Raw genomic sequence first — 25,156 nt, forward strand, 5'->3', positions numbered from 1 at the left:
ATCAGACACAAATCCTCTGATTTTGCTCCAGACTTTCTTTCCTTTTCTCTTGTATCTTCCCCTCTCAACCTGAAGCTTTTAACTGTGTTCTTGACCCTGCTCCTTCTGGTCTGCTCTTGGGCTCAACCTCACCGATTTTGGTACTGTCACATCTTTTTTTTGTTGTTTTTTTGAGACGGAGTTTCGCTCCTGTTACCCAGGCTGGAGTGCAATGGTGCGATCTTGGCTCACCACAACCTCCGCCACCTGGGTTCAGGCAATTCTCCTGCCTCAGCCTCCTGAGTAGCTGGATTACAGGCACGCGCCACCATGCCCAGCTAATTTTTTTTGTATTTTTAGTAGAGACGGGGTTTCACCATGTTGACCAGGATGGTCTTGATCTCTGCCTCGGCCTTCCAAAGTGCTGGGATTACAGGCGTGAGCCACCGCGCCCGGCCGGTACTGTCACATCTTACATTAATTTAACTTGCACAAAGGCAGCTCCACACAAGGTCCCATTGTGTGTTTTCATTGTGTTGCATCAGCTGGAGTCACATTCACTCTACTGCTTACAGATCACTGTACACTAAGACGGCAGGTCGTATAGCTCTTCCATACCTGATGTGCCTAATTAATAGGGAGCTTGAAGTGTCACAGAGAAGCGATCATGTTGCCATTTTGCTCACTCCAGCTCATCCCTGGTGAACTAGGCAGTGCTTGATATCATCCAGCCAGATCAAAAGGCAGAGGAAAGAACTATGTACTGTGAATGGGACTGAGACACAGTCATAAGTCATCTGCTCTCCCACAATCATCAGTTATCAGGCATCCTCAACAACAAATGCATCTTGCCTTGGTGATTTGATTCTAGTGGTTAAAACCATGCGTTGTGTCCCCCCAAACCCCAAACATGATCTCAAATATAAGCCATCAACAGCCATTTGAGAGTTAGCAATTACAATCCTGAGATAATAGAGAGAGTCTTAGGCCACATTTCCTCCTATACTGTTGTTTCCTCTAAGCCTTCAGTGCTTTTAGTCAGCATCTTTTCTAAGTCACAGAAATCAGTAAATATCAGAATACATAAAACAGAGAATGGTCTGAGAAGAGAAATGGACTGCTATCTGCTAAATGGCTGGTGATCTTCAGGATGGAGAGGTAGGAGTGAGGACTGTCAATTCAAACCAGAACACAAACCACTCAAAATAAACATTCTCATAAAGCACTAAATATCTCTGAAGTCTAGCTTGGAATTTTCAGGAAAGAACAGAGACCACAGCAGCTGCATTCCTCAGATCTACATACCCATTTTCTTCTCCCCCTACCAAACACACATACTTAGCAAAGGCTATACATTGAGTATGAGACAAAGACTGAAGAAACAAGAACTAGCTAAGCAAATAAAGGGGAAAAGGCAAAGCAAACCCTTTACACTTACTCCACCCTAAAGCAACTAGTAATTTTGTTATGCTTTGATCTTTTCAGCCATGCTCACTCACATATACTACTGTCAATATCTTTGGGGAAAAAAAAAGAAAAACATGTAAGCATTAAACAGTTAAGGACCTTTCACAAACCAAATGACAGCATGTTTTTATTAACATATCTTACAATGTTGATTATTCCTAGTTTTATAATTTCTGTTAACTATAAAGATCAATTTAGCTTCTACAGTAATGTACTGTATTTAAATGATCATTCATACAAGATATCACACCAGTACATATTTTTGAATAATATACACACATCACTCTAACTTGGACCTGTTATTTTTAAAAGTGGGTTTATAAATGGGACTTATAAAAGTTATGGGGGAAAAATTAAAGTTCTAGTTTAGCAGCATGCATGTATGTATTCAAGTACAATTTTCAACCAAGTGCTTTTTTAAAATTTACTGGTGACTAATTCACCAATATCGAAATAAACACTATCAAATACCCAAATTTTAAAGTTAAGGCTAATATTTTCACTTCACATCCATATGCACAACCATAAAACATTCCATTTTAAATAAGTAGTAATCAAAGTCTGAATACATTATTCCATGTATATATAGCATCAGAGTTTCAAACTGTAGAATTATTCAAGTTCATGAATCCTGTAACAGTATTTTCTAGAGATGTAAATTAGCATTTTGCTCTTTAATCACACTTACAAATGGTCTGGTATTCATAATGATCAATGCAAAAAGTATGACAGGCTGAACTTATGATACAGTATTTAAAAAAGTAGCAATGTGTTGGAAAGGACAGCTATTTAGTCAAACAGAATCATCTGAGTCTTACAGAAAGTTATCTTAGTATTTTGGAACTGTATATAAAAATAGCAAGCTATTTCCATGTATTTTATTGTAGAACTACAGGTAATTTTTTGACTTTCTGAATACATTTGAATATGTACTGTTCTGCTTTCCATATTTTAATGCAAGGCCATTATTTAATGTCCATTTTTATACTCTCGTAATGTCATATCATTACAAAAATTTTTTAGATCATGGATCTGACATTATTTTTATACTTTACCATTAGATTTGTTTAGTTCATTTTTACATGTAAAAATGTAATTTTATATAACAAACCATGGAAGTCCAAAGTACCAGGGATTGCTTGATAGCACTATATATGAAATAATCATTCAATTACTGAATCATTTAGGGGAAAAAAAAACTTTGTAGCAATATGTCACGTGCTTTTCAGTAATCTTCCTTCTCATAGAGTGGGTTTTAGCTCAATCATTCCCATTTTTACTAATTTTAAAAACCTGCAAACATAAATTGCTTTTCACAGCAGTTTCTAAGAAGAATGCAGAAGCATGGCCCATTCATCAGGGTCATCACCACTGTGCCCTTTTTTTTTTTTTTCCTTTTAGGAAATCAAGCAGAAATAGCAGTGATTACACTGCACAAATACAACATAGTGGAACCTCTTGAGCTGAAAGGAAGTCCCAAAACATGGTTCATTTCTGGGGCGGTCTGAGCATTTCTAATACAATTACATAAACAGAACTTTGTTTGGTAATAAAAGGTGGGCATGCATGGAATCAACATCTGCCAGGTGTATATTCTTAAACCTTTGGATTTTATAGTAAAATTTGTTATTATCTCCAGTAATTCATCCAACTGAAATGGCAAATTTTGATTTTTAAGGACCCCAACCACATATATGTCCCCCAAAATGTACTGTATTATATTAACAGCAGCTATCTACTTATTTTACAGCTATTTCAATTATTTACCTGGGGAGATTTATGAAATTCCTGAGAATGAATTAAGTTTTCAGCAAAGCCTTAAACTTTTAACAGACTTCTCACAATTGGAAAAAATTTTAAAGTTCTACTATTAGACCAACTTTTACTATACAATATTTCACATAAAGCATGTTTTACATTTTTTTCTAATTACATACAGTAAAATTCTCAAATCAACACAAGAATGGCAGAGGAAAAAAGATGCGTTATGCTTAGCAGATGCAAATTAAAACACACAGACAGAAAGAAGCAGTAAAATGTCAAATAAATCACACTCACTCTAAGTATCAATGAATAGCTGATATGCATTGTTGGGAGAATCATTTCTGAGTGATTTTGTGAACAAGTTGTGCTTATTAATTGTGCACTTAAAAAAATGACCACTAAAGAATAATTTAACTTGTTATTAATGTTCTCCAGCTATTAAAAAAAATCATTATACCATTAACGTGATTACCAAGCACCTAATTTTAAAAAGGCTTCATAATGTATGTTTTCTTTTTCTCCCTCGGCAAAAGCATTAATCTCCCAAATTAAGTTAAAGCTTATTGTTGAAAAATAAATTTGTAACGAAATAATGATGCAATGCAATGTTGAGATGGAAAGTCACAGCGCATTGTAATGTGGACCCCATCTTTTATTGATGTGATCAAAAGTATGAGAAATCCACTGTTGCTCAAGAACTTTGTATCTTTCCTTACAAATGTAGAGAGGTTTGCCTCGCCTAGAATAAAAAGAAAAAAAAAAGTATTAGTACCCTACAAGGAAGATTTCACATGAATTTCTTTTTTTTTTTTTTTTGAGACGCAGTTTCGCTCTTGTTACCCAGGCTGGAGTGCAATGGCGCGATCTTGGCTCACCGCAACCTCCGACTCCTGGGTTCAGGCAATTCTCCTGCCTCAGCCTCCTGAGTAGCTGGGATTACAGGCACGCACCACCATGCCCAGCTAATTTTTTGCATCTTTAGTAGAGACGGGGTTTCACCATGTTGACCATGATGGTCTCGATCTCTTGACCTCGTGATCCACCCGCCTTGGCCTCCCAAAGTGCTGGGATTACAGGCTTGAGCCACAGCGCCCGGCCGAATTTCTTTCTTTCTTTTTTTTTTTTTTTGAGACAGTCTCTCGAAGTGGGGTGATCTCGGCTCACTGCAACCACCACCTCCTGGGTTCAAGCGATTCTCCTGTCTCAGCCTCCTGAGTAGCTGAGATTATAAATGCCCACCACCACACGTGCCTACTTTTTGTACTTTTAGTAGAGACAGGGTTTCACCATATTGGCCAGCCTGGTCTTGAACTCCTGACCTCAAGTGATCCTCCCACCTTGGCCTCCCAAAGTGTTGGGATTTCAGGTGTGAGCCAACGCACCCAGCCACATTTCTTTTTTTACTAGATAGTTCTTTTTTGAGACAGTCTTTCTCTGTTGCCCAGGCTGGTGTGCAGTGTCACAATCACAGCTCACTGCAGTCTCCACAGGCCGGGCTCAAGCAATCCTTCCACCTCCTCCCGAGTTGCTGGGACCACAGGTATATGCCAACACACTTGGCTTATTTATTTTTATTTTTCTGTAGAGATGAGGTCTCACTATGTTGCCCTGGCTGCTCTCAAACTCCTGGGCTCAAGCAATCCTCCTGCCTCAGTCTCTCAAAGCGCTGAGATTACAGGTGTGAGTTGTGCTTAGCCAAGAGATTCTTTATGGCAAAAACCTTACATGGTAATTTGTTTATTTCATGTTTCCTCAACATATTGATAGGAACAATATCTCAAAAACTAGAATAGCTCTAAATTAATGAGTGTCAGAATTTAATATTAAAAAAATTGTAATTACAAAGCCAGGAATAGTATATTGTTTTTTACTGACCAAATTTCAATAAAACACTTGGATATATCCATGCACATCTAACCTAAGATCCCGGTCTTCCTCTCCATGAGCATCCAAGTACACGGAACCCCAGAGGCAGAAGCGGTGACCTCGAATGATGATAATTACTGATGCATTGATCAAAAGGAAAATACCTGTTCCTGCACCACAGTTCTGAGAATGCTAAAAAATTTAAAATATGTTATTGAACTTCATAATCAAACAGGCTTTATAATAAAATCAAGAATATCTTAATTAAATGCCTTCTAAATAATACAGTAATTTAAAAATATTTAGTAAGATTTCATCTAAGTTAAACTTACAATTCCATTTGTAACACTTTATTATTAATACATTAGGAGGAATTTGGGCAAGGAGTATCTAGTAAAGCAATTAAGAGCCAACCTAATAGAGTCTAGTATCTCCAACAGCACAGATGACTTTTGTTTCATAGCACATTCTAAAGTATATACCATTAAAGGACAAGAGGTGAAAGGAGAACTAGAACTGTACTTAAGGAAGGATTTACTCACTTAAAGCCTCAGAGACTTTCTTTTTCTACCCTTCTACTAGATTAAAAAACACACACAATGCCTATATGTATTACATACTTAATTCAAAGAGTAGTTAAATATGAAGAATGGTTTGACCACGTTTTCCTTGTGATATGAATTCTATGTTTTCATAAATTTTATATTATGTACTATTGCTTACCAATACACATTCACAGTAACTTTGTTGCTTGCAGCAAGATCCCTTCAGGCATACAAAAGTACCACAAACAAGGCAAACAGCAGGATCTTTAGGAACCTTGGTGCAGACACTACAGGTTTTTCTGTGGTAGTACTGAAAAATGGTGTTATAATTCTCGGGCAACTGTAGTAGGTGTGGCAATTTCCATTTTGACTCTTGGATAAGCAAGGCCTAAAACATTTTCCAAAAATATTAATTAGTCTTAGTATTTAAGTAATTAACACATTTATTTTTAAAGGTATTTTTATAGAAAGAAAAACCTGCCCCCAAAAATGTGGCTTATTTTCTTTATTAAGACTCCTCTCACTTCTATTTTATACATGACTAAAACAGTAGTTCAACAGTTACCATTATCTATTTTAATGTATTATAGTTTCCAATTATAATATGATTTAATTTTTTAGATTAAGCACCTTAAAACATTTAAACTTGTTATTACTTTAAAAGAAAAATACCATCTCTAAGCATGCAGGGAAAATGCATCTCACTGTATTTGACTTTAAACATGATCCTGCCCCACCACTGGGGTATAATATCATACAGTTAGGCCAACCAGATTCTCTCTCCCAGGAATCTGAACTTTGAGCACACAAACGGAAGGAAGCAAAGTGGTTGAAGCATAGTTATCTGGTGGCAGCACTTCAGAGAAAACAGACCAGAGATCTTTGTGGTTTCTCTTGTTCCCAAGGGATGACAGTTAAGTTCTTCAATTCTGCACATTATCAAGTATGCTTCCAATAAATCTTGTAGGGGTTTTTTTGTTTTTGTTTTTTTTGTCAGTTCGCTTTGGTTTTCCTTATTTTAAATCAGAACTGGATTTTGTTGTTTTGAAACAAATAATCTTAACTGATATAAAAATTCAGAAGGAGTAATTCACAGACAATTTTTCAAGGATAGTGTTGTTGGACTAATCAGCTCCTGTCACAATTTACCATGCTAAGTCTCTCTATATAGATTTAAAACTCCTGGGAAAGAGAATCTGGCTGCCCTAGGGTCAGCATCAGGGTTAGGAACACAGGAGTGGAGCAGGAACACAAGTGGGGATGCAGGTCGAATGGCAGTGCACTTACATAACTGGCAAAAATTCTGCACTAGCATAAATTAATAAATAAATTAAATGCCTACTACACTGTCCCTAAAACAAATAATTATCACCTACTTATATAAAAAGATTAAATATTTTAAAATAATAAATTCTTATTTTCCATCAGCATATATACCAATAATCATTTATCTAAAATGTAGGCTTGATTTTAACCTATGGCTCATATGAAGACAAAAAAACTTTGAGTGTGATAATCACTCTTTTTCCCCTGCCCTGGTTCTACAATTATACCCATCACTTACTCCATGTCATTGTGCATAGGTTTTCAGACATTAAAGTATAATGTCAAATTATTCCTGTGTTCTGTGAATAAAGAAATTACTAGACAGGAAGATATTTGTATATGTAATATGCAAAGTTTAATTAATTCTTGAATTTCCCTTTCCTTTATATTCCTATATATTTTTTTCTCAAATGTCTCTTACATTAGTTTATTTTCAAGATTTACAATCAGAAATCTAGATTTTCATCACCGAAATATTTTCTGACTTCCCTTTATCCTTAGTTTAATTTGCCCACTAAAAAGATACCAGGATTACCTTCTCAAAATACTACTCTTATCACATTATCCAATTTTTCAAAAACTGTAGCTCTAGATATAGAAGAAATTCTGAGCCTCCAATCATGGCCTACACAGCCACTCACTGCTCTCTCCATTCTACTCATCTTCAACAAAAACCCTTTAACTAGCTGAGCCAGTAGCACTGGGCCAATAAATTTTAAAGTTAAAGACATTACCTTTTAGATCTACTGGTCCAATTTGTTTTAAAAATAAAAGCCAGTTCTTCAAACAAAAAAATTCCTTGTCTACCTTAAAATTCCTTTGTATCTACCAAGTCTAAAGCTATGATTAAGACATTCAATAAAAATCAGCTGACCCCAAACAAACTATAAGTACTAATACCTTATCTTTGTTCGCTGAAATATTTCTGCTGTTATACTCATAAATGCAATTTACATAAGTAAACCATTTTTTCAATTTAATCAAGTTTAATAATTGCTGTCAAAACAGACGACAAGAAATTTAAGTCTTCATTATTCCTTTACCTATTAGCATATCATCACCATGGCAAGTTAGTACAAATCTTTTAACATACCTTTCCTTGTTCTGCATGTCTTTCAGTAAACGATTTTATCTCAAAACACCACTGAGTTATAATATCAAACGCTGGAACTGGCCAGTCCAGACAGGAGGCACTGATGAATGGATGTTCTGTTTGGTAAAACGTTGGCAGAAGTCCCAGGCAGCTGGCAAGAACTGAAAATTCTTCTTCTTCCTTTTAGACATCAAATAGAAAATTCTCAAAATATTTCATAAGTAACATTTCCTATTATATATATTTTAATGGTCATTCTCATCAATTACTTTGGGACAATAAGAAAACTTTCTTAACTGAGTCAACTGAAAAAAAAAAGTGAAGGGAATAGGATAAACAAAGAAGAGGAAAAAAGTTTCCTAGCTGTTATAGCTAAATATCCCCAAAATACATCTCTTTGAAATATAACTCCTCAATGTCATATCATCTGCTTCTTTTATACATTTATTTTTTTTAAATAGAGTTGTTACATATCTCATGATTCTATACAAGGTACCTACTCTATGAAAGCAAATGTTAATTTGGGGCAAAGAGAAAGTTATTCCTGGTTTAAAATGTATAGGTTGTCAGTGTGGATAAGGAACAATAGTAAAAACGTGGAATTCACAACTGACCGTACTAAATAATGTGCCTAGACTTTGAATGTGTGAAACAAAATCTGTTTTAAAAAGTAGGGGTGGAGTTTAAAAAAACATGAGATCTAGAAGCCAGGCAATCTGCTCTACTTGCTAATAAAGGAACCAGAGAAACATCAGTGACCAAGAACTCATATCCTAAAAGTTGATTTTTTAAGAAGTTTATTAGTTTATAAACACAGAAATATATTCCTCAGTGCCTCCTTATTTAACTGAAAGACCACATAGGAAGCTAATGTGTCTACTCTCTCTTGTCCACAGAATCAATTCCTATTATCCTCTAAATTCCAGCTCACTAAGGAAGCATTCCCTGACATCATTTAATGAAACCTCAGATCACCCAGCTCCATTCAGATATAATTAGTCCTTCCCTACCTTGTAAACACTTCTATTCTTGCATTTATGTTTCCTATTAATTACTTTAAAAATAAATTTGCCTTCTCCATAAGACTGTGAGTTCTCTGGAAGTAGGAACTCTGACCTCTTAATGCTTGGCACATAGCAGACATTCAACACATGTTTGCAAAACTAATTATTCACATTAAATACAAAATTCTGAAAAATGCTACAAAGAAGAAATGAAGATGAAAAAGCAAAATTATATGCAGGCTGAGAAACATGTTAATTTTTAAATCTCTAGAAATAAAGTTATATATCTTCCATTTATATAGCTTAATAAAGAAGGCATTTAAAAAAACTTTACTGAGCTAAAAATTCACATACCATAACATTCAACCATTTTGTGTATAGCTTAATGAATTCTGGTAAATGTATAGTCATGCAACCACCACCACAATACAGTTTTAGAACAATTTCATCACCCCCTAAAATTTGCTTATGCTCCTATGCAGTCAATCCTGGTCCCTACTCCTGGACCCAAGCAGCCAGTGATCTGATTTCTACCATTGTAGTTCTGGCTTTTTAAAAGACTTCATGGAAATAAAATCACACAGGATGTAGTCTTTTATACCTGGCCTCTTTCACTTAGCATAATATTTTGAGATTCATTCATGTCGTACCACATTTTGTTCATGCATTCACCTGTTGATGGTTGTTTCCAGGTTTTGACTATGTATTAGGCTATTCTGAGCATCCATTTAGAAGTCTGAATGTAGACATATGTTTTAATTTCTTCTGGTTGATACTTAGCAGAACTGCTGTGTGGTACAGTAAACATATGCTTAATATTTTTAAACAAACTGCCAAACTTTTTCCAAATTGCCTATTTCATTTCGAAGTCTTATTTACTATCAGTAAAGAATAAGACTTCTATGACTTGAATCCTTGACAACACTTGGTATTATCACTTGTGAATTAATTAGTACTTCACTAATGAACAAGAATGTTGAGTATCTTTTCATCTACTTCTTGGCCATTCATATATATTCTCTTAAGAAGTATGTTTTCAAGTGTTTTGCCCACTTTCATGTTGAGTGTTTGTTTTCTTAAATTTGAGTTAAAATTTTGGACACATTCTGGATACAAGACTTTTTTCACACAGCTAAAAAAATTTTTAGATATAATTCACATACCATAAATGTTACTCTTTTAATGTATACAATTCAGTGGTTTTAAGCATATTAATGCAATTGTGCAACCCTTCCCAGTATCTGATTCCAAAATATTTTCATCCCCCCTATTGTAAATGGAATTATTTTCTTAATTTTAAATTGCTCATTGATAGTGTATAGAAATACAATGAAATTTTTGTATATCTATCTTGTATCCTATAATCTTGCTGAACTTATTTATTAGCTGTAATAGGTTTCTTTGAAGATTCCTTATGGTGTTCCAGAGGTAATATCATTTTATTTGCAAGACTTTTACCTCTTCCTTTCCAATCTTGATGTCTTTTTTTTCTTGCTTATCTGCTTTGCTGGAAAATCTAGTTCAATACTGAAAGAAGTGTTGCGATCAGGCACCCTTGTCTTATTCCTTATCTTATTCCAGTCTTTCACTATTAAGTATGATGTTAGCTGAGAATATTTTATATCTCCTTTATCAGGCTGAGAAAATTCCCTTCTACTCCTAGCTATATGAGTGTCTTTATCATGAAAGGATATTAAATTTTGTTAAATGCTTTTCTTTGACAAATGAAATGATTATATGGTTCCCCCCTCATTTATTCAATTAACATGGTAAATTAAATTAATTGATTTTTGTTGTCAAACCCATTGGTCATACCCATGTTCAATGCAGCATTAGTTACAACAGCAAAGATATCAATCGACCTAAGTGTCCACTGATGGATGAGTGAATAAAGAAACAGTCAGCCCCCTGTATTCATGGGTTTCACATCCATGTATTCAACCAGCCATACATCAAAAATATTTTTTAAAAAACAAAAATAGGCCAGGCGCGGTGGCTCACGAGCCATCTCAAAAAAAAAAAAAAAAAAAAAAACAACAATAAAATACAAATAAGCAATACAATATAACGACTATACAGCATTTGTTTTGTATTAGGTATTATAAATAATCTGGAATAGAGATGATTTAAAACATACTGGAGGGTCTGCATATGTTAGAAGCAAATAGTACACTATTTTATGTAAGGGACTTGAACATCTGAGGATTTTGGTATCTGTGGGGCTTCCTGGAACAAATGCCCTACAGATAGCAATGGATGACTGTATACATATGAAATATTACTCAACCTAAGAAAAGAAGGAAATGCTGTCATTTGCCACAACATAAATAAACCTGAAGGACATTATATTCAATGAAATAAGCTAGTCACAGAGAGACAAATACTGCATGATCTTATCCTAGAATCTTAAAAAGTAGAAGCAGAGTTGAACGGTGGTTGCCAGGGTCTGGGAGAAATGTGGAAATGTTGGCCAAAGGGTACAAACTCCGTTATAAGATGAATAAGTTCTGGAGAGGTAATGTATAGCATGGTGACTACATTTAATAATGCTGTATAGTATACTTGAAATTTGCTAACAGAGTAGATCTTAAATGCTCTTATCAGAAAAGAGGTAACTATGTGAGATGATGAATATGCTAATATGCCTGATTATGGTAATCATATGCAATGCATACATGTTATCAAAATATTACACATTTTATACTATAAATATACATTTTATTTGTCCTCAATATTTATTGTAACTCAAATATTTATTATACCTCAATAAGTCTAAGGGAAAAATACCCATTTGATTATAGTGTACTATCCTTTCTATTGCTAATATTTTATGAAGGCTTTTGCTTCTATGTTCATGAGAGACATGGGTTTGTAGTTTTTTTCATGATGCCTGGTTCAACTATCAGGATAAAACTGGCCTCCCAAACGGAGTTTAAAAGTGTTCCTTCTTCGTTTTCTGAAATACGTTCAAGAGTATTGGTACAATTTTTCTTTAATGTGTCACAGAGTTCACCACAATGTTACCTTTGTTGGCATAAAGTTCTTGATGTTTTTCTTTCTGGAACATAACAATTATGTAAGTTTGATAACAAAATCAATTTTCTTACATGATATAGATATATTCAGATTTTCTATTTCTTCTTGAGTCAGTTTTAGTAATTTGTATCTTTCAAGAAATTTACCCATTTTATCTAAGTTGCCAAATTTTGGGGCATATACCCGTATTATTCTCTTATGAATCAATATGGATGTTTCCTTTTTCATTCCTGACAGGGGTAATTTGTACCCTCTCCTCTTTTTTTTTTTTTTGTCAATCAGCTCTCTTCCAGGTCAGCTGAGCTCCTGTCATCTAGGTTTATCCATTTTATTGATCTTTGCAAAGAACCAGATTTTGGACTCATTCATTTTCTCTACTGTTTCACCACTACAACTTCATTGATTTCTGTTCTGCTTTTTATTATTTTCTTCCTTTTACTTGCTTTACATCTAATTTGCTCTATTTCTAGCTTCAGATGATAGAAACTTAGATTATGGTTTAGACCTTTCTTCATTTTTTTAAATTTATTTTTTAATTTAATTTTTTTGAGACAGAGTCTTTCTCTGTCACCCAGGCTGGTGTGCAGTGGTATAATCTCGGCTCACTGCAACCTCTGCCTCCTGAGTTCAAGTGATTCTCCTGCCTCAGCCTCCCAGGTAACTGGAACTACAGGTGTGTGCCATCACACCCAGCTAATTTTTGTATTTTTAGTAGAGATGAGGTTTCACCATATTGGCCAGGCTGGTTTCAAACTCCTGACCTCGTGATCCATCTGCCTTGGCTTCCCCATCTCTACTAAAAATACAAAAATTAGCCAGGTGTGGTGTTGGGCACCGGTAATCTCAGCTACTCAGGAGGAGGTAGGGGAATCACTTGAATCCAGGAGGCAGGTGCAGTGAGCCGAGATCACATCACTGGACTCTAGCCTGGGCAACAGAGGGAAATTGTCTCAAAAAATAATAATAAATAAAGGTATTTTCTAATTTCCTTGTGATTTCTGCTTTGATCCACAAATTACTTACAAGTATGATGCTTACGACAGATTTGATAATTTTCTATCTTTCTGTTATTAATTTCTAATTTAATTGTGTGGTCAAAAACACGTTTTATAACTCACTTTTTCAAAAATTGATACTTAACTGCTTGACAAATGATTTATTCTAACAAACGATATTTCACGGTTACTTGTATGTAATATATATTTTGCTGTTTGGTGGAGAAGTTACAGATGTAATCATAACATAATAGTGTTGTTCAGGTCTCCTTTATCCCAGTTGATTTGCTCTCTACTTGTTATTTATTACTAAGAAAGCACATAGGAGTCTCCAGCTATAATTGTAGATTTGTCTGCTTCTTCCTTCAATTCTGTCATTTGTTTATGTAATTCAGGGCATTGTTATTTTATGCATATATGTTTACAATTATTACAGCTTCCTGTTCTATTGAGAGAGGGAATTTAATTTTAAATGTAATGTACAAAATAACTTGGGAAGATGGGAACTGCCAATGGAAGAAAAATAGCAACATTTTCTGACTTATGATAGGAATACAACAATAAATAAAAATTAAAAAAGATCTACATAAATACATCTTTTCCCCTAGACGTCATAGGATAACTTGGCCTCTCATATGAAGCAGATGTTAAGTCCAAATGTGGGTCACTGAGGTGAAAAAAACCTAGTGCAAGAAAAATGTATAAAAGAAAATTTTCTCAGTCCTTTTGATTTGGACAAAGGTGACAGGTTATTCTACACAAAGAAAAACTCATGAGATATTTTTTTTTTTAAATCAAATATTTTCAAAAGAAGTATTATATAATAAGTGTGTCACGGTAAAGAAAACACAAATGGCTCCTAACTATGGAAAATGCTCAACATCAAGAGAAAACTTAAAACTACACTGAGACAAAAGAGCTCAAAGCAAAGATAAATAGTTTTATAACACACTAAGTAGGCACAAATATAGGGTAACTTACACATTACTGGTATTAATGTAAGTGGTAAAACTCACTGAAAAGTAGTTTTACAATAACCATCGAAATTATAAATGTAAGTAACTGCTGACAGAGCAAATCACTCCTAAAGAATTTATCCTAAAAATATAATTGAAAACATGCAAAATAACATATGTGTACTATTATTCACTGTGGTATCATTTATAAATGGCAATGGGTTAGAAATAATCCAAATGTTTATTAACAGCTGACTGATTAAATACACTCAATATATCATACAATGAAATTTCTGAAGCTGTAAACAGAATGAGGAAGGTCTTCACGTACTGAATATGAAATGGTCTCCAAGATATACTAACAGCCAAAAAATGCAAGGTGTAGAACTGTGCGCAAAAAGGGAGCTAAAAGAAAAAAATATATTCCTTCACACACATGAATTTGTATAGGCATAAAATGTCTCTGGAATAATACAAATGAAATGGACAGTGATTGATAGGAACTACTGAGTGATTAGGGAAAGGGATAAAAGGAAAATACTTCATAGAGTCTTTTTGTACTTTCTGAATGCTGGAAAATGTGAAAACACTACTTACTCCTCCCCAAATACGTTTTTCCTTTTCTGTAAATTTGATTGTTGCAGTAATATGTCTATACTACTGAAAACTCAAGAAGTAGGCCAGGCACGGTGTCTCATGCCTGTATTCCCAACACTTTGGGAGGCCGAGGCGGGCGGATCACGTGGTCAGGAGTTCAAGCCTAGCTTGGCCAACATGGCGAAATCCCGTCTGTACTAAAAATACAAAAAACTAGCCAAGCATCGTGGCATGCGCCTATAATCCCAGCTATTTGGGAGGCCGAGGCAGGAGAGTCGTTTGAACCTGGGAGGTGGAGGCTGCAGTGAGCCAAAATCGTGCCACTGCACTCCAGCCTGGGCGACAGAGCAAAACTTCATCTCAAAATAAACAAGTAAATAAGTTAAGTAAGTAGACAAGTAAATTAAAAAAAATCAAGAAGTGGCCGGGCGCGGTGGCTCAAGCCTGTAATCCCAGAACTTTGGGAGGCCGAGACGGGTGGATCACGAGGTCGAGGGAGCGAGACCATCCTGGTCAACATGGTGAAACCCCGTCTCTACTAAAAATACAAAAAAAATTAGCTGGGCATGGTGGCGCGTGCCTGTAATCCCAGCTACTCTGGAGGCTGAGGCAGGAGAATTGCCTGAACCTAGGAGGCGGAGGTTGCGGTGAGTGCACTCCAGCCTGGGTAACAAGAGCGGAACTCCGTCTCAAAAAAAAAAAAAAAAAAATCAAGAAGTACAAAAAGGTATCATTAGCAAAAAAGTCTCTCCACCATCATTTCCTTTCTATCCAAACTTACATTCAGTACCCCAACATCTACAACTAGACATAATTTATGTATCTTTCCAGAGTATCTTATACATACAAGCAATATAAATACCACTATTTCTCCCCTCTCTGAATTGCCTTCTTTTAGTTATTCATCTTTGAGATCTTTCCATGTAAGAATATAGAAAACTTCCTCATTTTTACTAGAGTATTCCATTGTATGAATAAACCACAATCTATGTAGCCAATTTCTCATTGATGAATGTTTAAGATATTTTCATTTTTTGCCATCCCATTACGTATAGTCAGCTACCAATAAATCAATCACCATATTATTATAAGAAATGTCTCTAGTGGAGTATTGATGGTTAGATTGAGATAAAGGGAGTAGAGTAAGCAACACTGTAGTCGTTTTTACAGACTTAGTATAAGAAAATTACCTATACTTCTAAAACACTGTTTTGTGTGACAAGGAACAGCATAACCTGGGTCCAGATGCTAACAGTGCAGGGTCAGGTTCCAATCTAAATGTTTTCAAATTCTGCCTGCTTTACTTACTTACAAGGTGTGAATCTTGAGCAAGTTACTTTATCTCTGTGTTCCTGCTTCCTTGTCTATAAAGTGAGGATTGTAACTCTGTTATAATGAAGTTTATACCTCTGTTATAATGAAGTTTAAATGAATTTAAATGCAAAGCACTTAAACAGTACCTAGCATGTAGTCAATGTACAGTAAATGCTAGCTATCATTATTTTTCATGGGAAAATTATTTTGACAGAAGAAGAAAAAATAATTAAAGGAGATATATTAATGTTCTTCAACTTTTATGGAGGTAAGGGGGGGGGCTAATCATGAGCCCCTGTAAGAATCTTATAACTATTTGCTTCCAATAAAAATGCATATACACACATTACTTTACAAACAATGCTACAGAAATTAAAAGTTACCTGAAGCTGCTCTATTTAGAATTTCAGAGTTAGAGAATAAATGAGACAGATTCATTTAAGAAGTGAGAAGAGACAAGGGAACTATGTAGGTTACTATCATTAGTCCTGATATGGTAGTAGAAATAGTGCTAGACTAAGATATTTAATTAAATTAGGAAGTCTAATAGATTACTGTGGAGAACAAGCTTGCTGTGTTAGAACATCTACTAGCTACCATTCTTATTTCCTATGCTTAACAAAATGTTTGATTAAAAATGAACTGCTAAGCTTGAGAGTCTCCAGACTTTTAGAAATAACTGAATTTAGCAGGACAGCTATACGTCTAAGATTAATGTTCAAAAATTCCAATTAAATTTCTACATTTTAGCAACACATAGAAAACATAATTCTTAAATGATTCCATTTATAATAAAAGCAAAAAAAGCTATGGGAAATGTAGAAGCATTTTTGGGGGTGGTGGGAGGTTGGGGCACTACCTATTACTTCCAACTCAATATAGTATTGGATGTGCACTATAACAACAGAGAAATAAAGACGTAAAAAGGGACATCTTTTTACGGATTATATGGTAATTATATGGAATACCTAAAAGAATAAAAAGGCAAATTATTAGAACTGATAAAAACTTTGGCAAGGGGCCAGTCACAAAATTACACAAAAATCAGTGGTATTCTTACATACCAGTAAAAAGTAATCAGATAATGTAACAGAAGATATCATTTAAACAGAAATCACAACCATAAAGCCTCTAGGATGAGTTTTATAAAAAAATGCTCCAGACTTAGACAATTTAAAAATTCTATTAAAAGTGTTGTAATCCCAGCACTTTGGGAGCTGAGATGGGCAGATCACTGGAGGCCAGGAATTTGAGACCAGCCTGCCTGACCAACATGGTGAAACCCTGTCTCCACTAAAAAGACAAAAAAAATTAGCTGGGTGTGGTGGTACACGCTTATAATCCCAGCTACTCGGGAGGCTGGGGCACAGGAATTGATTGAACCCAGGAGGCAGAGGTTGAAACAAGCTGAGATCGTGCCACTGCACTCCAGTCTGGGCAACAGAGTGAGACTGTTTCCAAAAAAAAAAAAAGTATTAAAAGATCTGACTAAATGAAGATATAAACCATGTTCAATGTCTTAAAACTATAACTTCAAGATAATTCTAATCTAACATCTTGTAGGATTTGGGAAGTAACTTGACAAACTTATTAAAAAACATATGTAAGAATAAAAGCTCATACACAGCAAAAAGAAAAAAATTAATCAAGAATAAATGGATATTCACACTATCAGCTATAATGTCTATGATAAAACCACAGTAATTAAAAGACTGCTACTAGTTTACAGAAGCAAATAGCTCAATAGTATACAATAAATAATCCAGAAATACAAAAATTTGATACCATGAAAAACCAGTCCAAGAAGTCAGATTATTATATTAATTTATTCATAAATAATTTGTACATAGTGTTAGGAAAACAGTCTTATCAAAGAAAGAAAAAAATTAGAGCTTTACCTCATACCACACCACAAAATAAACTCTAGACTGAATTAAAAATCTAAATGTGAAGATAAAACTATGAAAACAATAGATAAAAATACACAATAAATTTATAATTTCAGGCTGGAAAAGATTTTTTAATTTTTAATTTTTGTGGGTACATAGTAGGTGTATATATTTCTGGGGTATATGATGAAAAAAGATCTTTAAAATAAGATTTTAAAAGTACAAGTCATATAGAAAAAAGTAATAGTTCTAACAACATTAAACTAAAGAAATTATGTTCCACAAAGGATACTATGGCTAAACAAACAAAAGCCAGTGAAAAGATATCTACTATGCTTAAAAACAGAATGAAGACAATCACAGTAACCCACTTATAAAAAATGGCCAGAACAGGAACAGAAAGTATACAGACGGAAATGTAAATAGCTAAGTATGTGAATATATCATCAACTGCATTTATAATTAGAGAAATGCAAATTAATTTAACCAGAAGCATATGCCTTGTACTCAACTGACTGCCAAACATTACACACCAGCTAAGAAGAAGTACTGGCAAGCATATGGGGGGAAAACAAGAATCCTCTTGCATTGCAAATGGGAATATAAACCATGAGGAGTCATTTAGAAAAACAAACAGGCAGAATGTATCCTATGGCTCCCACAATCCAATAGCTGGTACAGAGCCTAGAGAAACTTTATATTAAAGTTTATATTAAAGAAATATTTACATTAAAATATACAAAACATTAGGTTCATAGCAGCAGTTATTTTGCTTCCACAGAAGCAAAGAGTTGAAGGCAGCCTAGATGTTCATCAATGAACAATCAGTAGAATAGGGAATAAAAATATATTGAAATATCACAGCATGAATATGCTGGACAAAGAGATGATTTATGCCCCAGGTAGGACAGTGTGAGACAAGATTTATGTCCCAGACAGGACAGCATAAGATTTCATCATGTTACTCAGAATGGTGTGCAATTTAAAACTTATGAATAGTTTCTTTCTGGAATTTTCTGTTTAATATTTTCAAATTGCAGTTGACCATGGGTAACAAAAACCACAGAAAGCAAAATCACATTTAAGGGGCTACTATTGTACACACAAACAAAGTAAGATTACACAGATGGCAGAAACTAAATAAAAGGAGAATAAATTTCCATTGAAAGCTCTGATCTCACTCTTTTCACTTCAGGTGAACAGGTCCACCTAAGGGATCCAACTGCCCCCTCAACCTGAATATACACTTTCATTCAGTACTTTCATTTCATCCCCCACACATCTGCCCTGTATTTCCTCCTTCTATTAACTTTTTCATAAAAGTTCAAGTCTCTCAGGCTCAAGAAACAAGTACAATATGACTCTTCCTTTTCTCTTGACTCTCACACATTCAACTAGTTGTCAAATCCTATTTTATCTCTGAAATTTATAATCGCTCTCTAGCCTCTTCTATTCCCAACATGTCCTTTGCTAACTGGTCTTTCTGTTCTCATCTCTCAATTCTTCACTCTCCACAATCTGTCTTATACTAGAATGAGGTTTTATCCTGAAACAAAATTTTAGTCATAGCATATTTTTGTCTAACATCTTTCAATGGTCCAAATTCCCTCATGTGAAATTCAAGATCCATCAAAACTATATTTTAATCTCTTTCTTTACTATGTCACACCATTCCTTTTTATGCACCATATTCAATGTATTTCTTTCTTGGTCTAAGCACATCTGTGTACTCCACTACAGGCATCTCTGTATACTCAAAACACCAGACCAACTTTCAATGCCCAGCTCAAACCTTCAGGCGCTTTCCAACTTATGGGCAAAAAATACTTCCTTATAAAAACAAATGACAAAATAAGCCATAAGGTAACAAGAACAGAGAGAATCACAGCCAATGGCCTTTAAATGTGAAATAAGCACAGTGCGTGAAAAGAAGTTGATTTTGTTTGGTTAATCTTCTCCATGCTTGAGGATGCTCATATGCCAAAAAAGAAACACACTTTTTTAAAATATAAATTTTAAAAACTGTGGAAAAAATCTAATGAATGATTATTTTAAAAAATTTATGCAACAGCTTATAACTCTAAACACAATGTTTTGTTGACACATGTACAGGATTTATCTTGAAGCACTCAATAAAAATCAAAGAATTCGAACTATTTAATGTAATGGTAAATTCCTTAAGAAAGAGGGAACACAAAACTGCTTATTGGTGATATACTTCAGGATTCAAAGGCCATAAATATGACAAATGTTTAATTTCTATCCCAAATTCCCTGGAATTGAATGGCAGATAAGTCAGGATCACATTCCTATGAGCACATTTTGAGTTTACTTACCTTCTGGTTTCCTACCCTCTCACTTTCTTGACTACTCATATTGATCCACAGTTTTATGAAATAGATTAAACCAGTGATAATTCATTCACCCAAGTGTTAATACAACTGACTACAAACTGAATACTGTTATAAATGCTGTCATATCTTCAATCAGTTTTCTGACCAACATAACTTTTAAAAGAATATTATAAGCAGATGATGTTAGGTATACAAGTATCAGTAAGACTGAATCCCATGATCCTATTAATCAAGTACTGGGCATGTATTATCTTGATATAATCCAAAACTGCTCAAATATCCAATATTAGTAGTAATATCATAAACATGGGTGGATGTTAACAAATACAAATATAACAAAAATAGTAAATATCCTAAATATTTATTCCTTTAAGCTAGACTAACATATATTCATATGACAGTTACATATGTACTATCATAACAGTATACTCAAAAAATAAAACAGCTTATTATAAAAACAAGGCTCCCTACTGCATATCCCAAATTATACCTGGCAGCTAGGTAAATCTTCCCCAAAAAGGTGGTGTTGAAGAAGGCTGGTAATTCTGAGAAAAGGTAGGCAGAAGTCCTGTAAGTATTTTTCCATGAATTCCGGAGACCAAGCAGTGGGGTTAACCTAAAGTTAAAAAAGAAAATATGAATAAGTCAGTCTACAATCAATAAAGTCTTTAAAAATTACATTCATAATGGCAAAATTTAAAATTTTTTTTACTAAATAACCACTACATCTGATTTTAGCAAAAGCATACCATTGCACACTCCTGAGTTCCTTCTTCATGGTATAACTTTCCTTTAGATAGTTCACTTATCACAAAGCTCAGTAACACTTCATAAGACTTTTCTGCATCACATGTATTCTGGAGAAAATTAAGATATTAGTTACACTGGTCACTGAAAATTATAAAAAATTTACATTGGAAATAATTTTTAATAAGAGTAAAACTGCAATTATATTATTTTTCAAGCATATAACTTCAATTCTTCAAAATTCAGGTAAAATTTTACACCTCCGGATTCAAAATGAAACTGGGTAGGTGGTCAAAGCTATCCCAATACTTCTTTAAAAGACAGCAGATAAATTACATAATTAAATGTAAATGAACATATGTAAGTCATATTTTTTGACCCAGTAATTCCCACCCTTGGGAATTCTTCCTAAAGATATAATCCAAAAGAAAAAAAAATAGCTATATGTATAAGACATCCACTACTACAGCACTGTTATAGCAATAAACTAGAGATGACCAATGAAAGTGAGGCTGTTACCTAAATAATGGAATGCCAACATAAAAAACATTTTCTAAACAGCAAATATGACAAATTTAAGCTGTACAAAAAAAGTTTACAATGTGAAAAGAGCCAAATTAAAAAATATATATAGTCATTATAGCAGTATAACATATGCAAAATATAGAAAAAATATAGACCACAAATTTTTTTCATTTATAATTTCCCTCAAATGTCTTTGAGGATTTATTAAAATAGTATACTACAAAAATAGAATAGGACAATATACTTATTACAGACTATGCAGATAATGACCTTAAGTAACAGTCTACAAGTTGATCTTAGTGACTACTTCTATTTTTCTAAGAAAGGAAAAATAATGCTTTTTATGAACTCAAATTTATTTCAATAAAATCTTTATGCATGAAATGCACCTCTTTTTATATTCATGGAAATACAAAGTATAACATGCAAATTACCACAAAATGTAAATTGGGATAAAGTAATAATTGCTATTATGTCCTTTATTCTCCTTATTAACTATACATTTAAAATCCTAACGGCTGGGCATGGTGGCTCATGCCTGTAATCCCAGCACTTTGGGAGGCTGAGGCAGGTAGATCACGAGGTCAAGAGACCAGCCTGACCAACACAGTGAAACCCTGACCAACATAGTGAAACCCCATCTCTACTAAAAATACAAAAATTAGCCAGGCATGGTGCCTGTAGTCTAAGCTACTTGGGAGGTTGAGGCAGGAGAATTACTTGAACCTGGGAGGCAGAGGTTGTGGTGAGCTGAGATAATGCCACTGCACTCCAGCCTGGGCAAGAGAGCAAGACTCCGTCTCAACAAAAAAAAAAAATCCTAAAATACAGGGATTACATCACTGAAGGGATAAACATCACAAAATTAAGTTTCACCTAAACTTTTAAGGCACAAATAGTTTGGACCACATAATTTATTATTTGATGATATTGGTTTTTCTATAGTTCCTCATTGTTTCATTCATGTTACTGTGCTTTTTCCAACTAGACTGTAAATTCCAAAACATCAGGAACTATGCTTTTTATTTTCCATGTGTCCCTCTGCATAACAAAAATCTGAGCAAGAAATACCTGCCAATTAACTGATAAAATTTATTTTACTAATACTGAAGTTTTGGAATATTGGACCTTGGAACTTGCTTGGGTGTGCCTCTTTTGATCATCAGTTCTTTGCATTATCTTTAAATTACTCCTATGCTTTCTGCCATATTCACTCAGCCATGTAGTATTATGTCCTGATTCTAAAATATACAAATGACTCTGACTCTGCAATGGTTCTCCTTGTATCATGTGACTCATCTCACCCTCACCTAATTAATCAACAGTATGATTACTGGTTAAATATAATGACCTATAGATTACACATAATTTACAAGAATCAATATCGAACTAAATATCAACACAGCAATGTATCATGTTTTAAAAACTGATTTAAGTAAATTATCTCTTAAATAGGCAGAGTTCACCTAAACCCAAAATACTACCATAGATTTGTAGAAAACTCAAAATACTACCATAGATCTGCTATTTATTAATCAAGGTGGCATAGTTGAGTTTCTCTAAATATATAATTCAACCTAAAAGCTTCCTAAATTCAATATACTTTTTTTGAGTAAAAGATTCAAAGAGCACAACAGATAAGTATTTCTGTTCAGATCAGCTAAGTAAGTCACTGAGTGATACTAACTTTTAAGTCATTATTATCAAATACTTTCAAGCACTTATTTTACATATGGCAAGTTTTTTATCATATCAGAAAGTTAAATATAACATAATGTTCACTGCTTTGTATTGAGAAACCTTCTTGATACAAAGTTAATAGGAAACATACTTTGTATAGGCAATCTTTGAATAAACAAAAAAGTAGGCTTACGAATCTTAAAAAAGATGATTTCTGAGAACATGGATGAAAGACTTAAAATTTAGATAAAAAGAATCCTAAGGGAGAGGTGGCAAAAGTATGCAGGTTAAAGAGTCAAGAGATCCAAGACAGTCTGTGTTGGGTAGAGTACTTTGTCTGAATTATAGTGCTTCTTAAACTTTTTGAAGTGACCGACCCTTTCAATATATTTTGGATGCTATGACAACACACCCCAGCAAACAAAACAACAAAACCTATCCAAGGATTCCAGATTAAGAAATTCTAGTAGGCTAGGCGTGGTGTCTCAGGCCTGTAATCCCTGCATTTTGGAAGGCCAAAGTAGGAGGATTGCTTGAGGCCTAGAGTTCAAGACCAGCCTGGGCAACACAGCAAGACTTCTTCTCCACAAAAAATGGGAAAGTTAGCCAGGTGTGGTGGTGTGTGCCTATAGTCCTAGCTACTTCAGAGGCTGAGGTGGGAGGATTGCTTGAGCCCAGGAGTTTGAGGATGCAGTGATCCATGATCATGCCATTGCACTCCAACCTGGGCAACAGAATGAGACCCTATCAAAAAAAAAAAATAGAAGAAGAAGAAGGACAAGAAAAGGAAAAGGAAGAAAAAAAGAAAAGAAATTCTAGTATAAAGACTCTTAGTAGAAATTCCATTGACCAAAAAAGTATGATTTATACTAACTGTAATAATGACTTTCAAAACTAAATCTCATTATCAAATTACCCCTTCAAAAAATACCTATTTTTTTTTTTGAGACAGAGTTTTGCTCTTGTTACCCAGGCTGGAGTGCAATGATGCGATCTCAGCTCACCACAACCTCCGCCTCCTGGGTTCAGGCAATTCTCCTGCCTCAGCCTCCAGAGTAGCTGGGATTACAGGGGTGCTCCACCATGCCCAGCTAATTTTTTGTATTTTTAGCAGAGACGGGGTTTCACCACGTTGACCAGGATGGTCTCAATCTCTTGACCTCGTGATCCACCCGTCTCGGCCTCCCAAAGTGCTGGGATTCAGGCGTGAGACACCACGTCCAGCCCTAGTACCTATATTTTTATTATCATAGGTCAGATTAGATCTGGCAAAACTACGTTTTCATTACAATTATTATGCCAAACATAAGCAATTAAAGAGATGAAGCAAATCAGTGAAATTCAATGAAGTAAGAAAGAAAGAAGGAAGAAAAGGGGTGAGATAAGATGTAAATAAGAAAGTGAAAAAAATAAGAGGAATCAATGATGCAGAAATCTAAATAGTTACAGAGGTCACAGGTACATTTCATCACTCATAAATATGTTGTCTCTCAGTTTCCATGATGAATGGGTTCCAGGAACCCCCCTTGGAAACCAAAATCCACAGATGCTTAAATTCCTAACACAAAATAGTGTTTTACAGTATAGTAATTTGTATTACAAGTATTTACAATCTGCAATGTATCTAAATGTTTATGTCTATTGTAGAAAAAGCTAATAACATGTAGTAAACCAACCTACAGACTATCATAATTTTTAATTTTCTTTCACTAAAGAAAATTATGTATTTATATAGCTATAAACTAATATACGAATATATATTTATATGACGATAAGCCAGTATACTTCTAATTAATGTTCTGATAAGAATCTGTCTCATATAAAGTATTTTATTAAGTGTTTTTTAAAAATAACAATTACGAGGTTCAGGAAAAAACTGGACCGAAAAGTTAGCAAAATTACATCATGTTCCTCCCTTCATAGATTTACAATTGTTAATAAAGAGTTAGATCCAAATTATATCAGCAAATTTCTTAAATGTGTAATTTTAATGATTAGACAGCTTACTAAGGAAGCATA

The 25,156-nt window shown here is 34.3% G+C and overlaps 1 protein-coding gene across 10 annotated transcripts in view; it reads right to left on the bottom strand.

The window, feature by feature from the left end:
* Positions 1 to 1,546: 1,546 nt before the first annotated feature.
* UBR3 (ubiquitin protein ligase E3 component n-recognin 3) overlaps positions 1,547 to 25,156 on the bottom strand; it is a 271,060-nt gene continuing 247,450 nt past the window's right edge. For all 10 annotated transcript variants that reach the window (XR_013518889.1, XR_013518888.1, XR_013518887.1 and 7 more), the window contains 6 exons: positions 20,935 to 21,042; positions 20,676 to 20,801; positions 8,041 to 8,220; positions 5,800 to 6,009; positions 5,129 to 5,268; positions 1,547 to 3,949 (listed from right to left, as the gene is read on the bottom strand). Coding sequence is in view for 7 of the 10 variants with exons in the window: in XM_054257546.2 (XP_054113521.1) it covers positions 3,832 to 3,949; positions 5,129 to 5,268; positions 5,800 to 6,009; positions 8,041 to 8,220; positions 20,676 to 20,801; positions 20,935 to 21,042 (882 nt within the window). In the remaining 3 variants the exon portion in view is untranslated. The remainder of the gene's footprint in view (positions 3,950 to 5,128; positions 5,269 to 5,799; positions 6,010 to 8,040; positions 8,221 to 20,675; positions 20,802 to 20,934; positions 21,043 to 25,156) is intronic.

The sequence above is a fragment of the Callithrix jacchus genome, chromosome 6 (genome assembly GCF_049354715.1).
Source record: "Callithrix jacchus isolate 240 chromosome 6, calJac240_pri, whole genome shotgun sequence".
In the NCBI taxonomy this organism is placed as follows: Eukaryota; Metazoa; Chordata; class Mammalia; order Primates; family Cebidae; genus Callithrix; species Callithrix jacchus.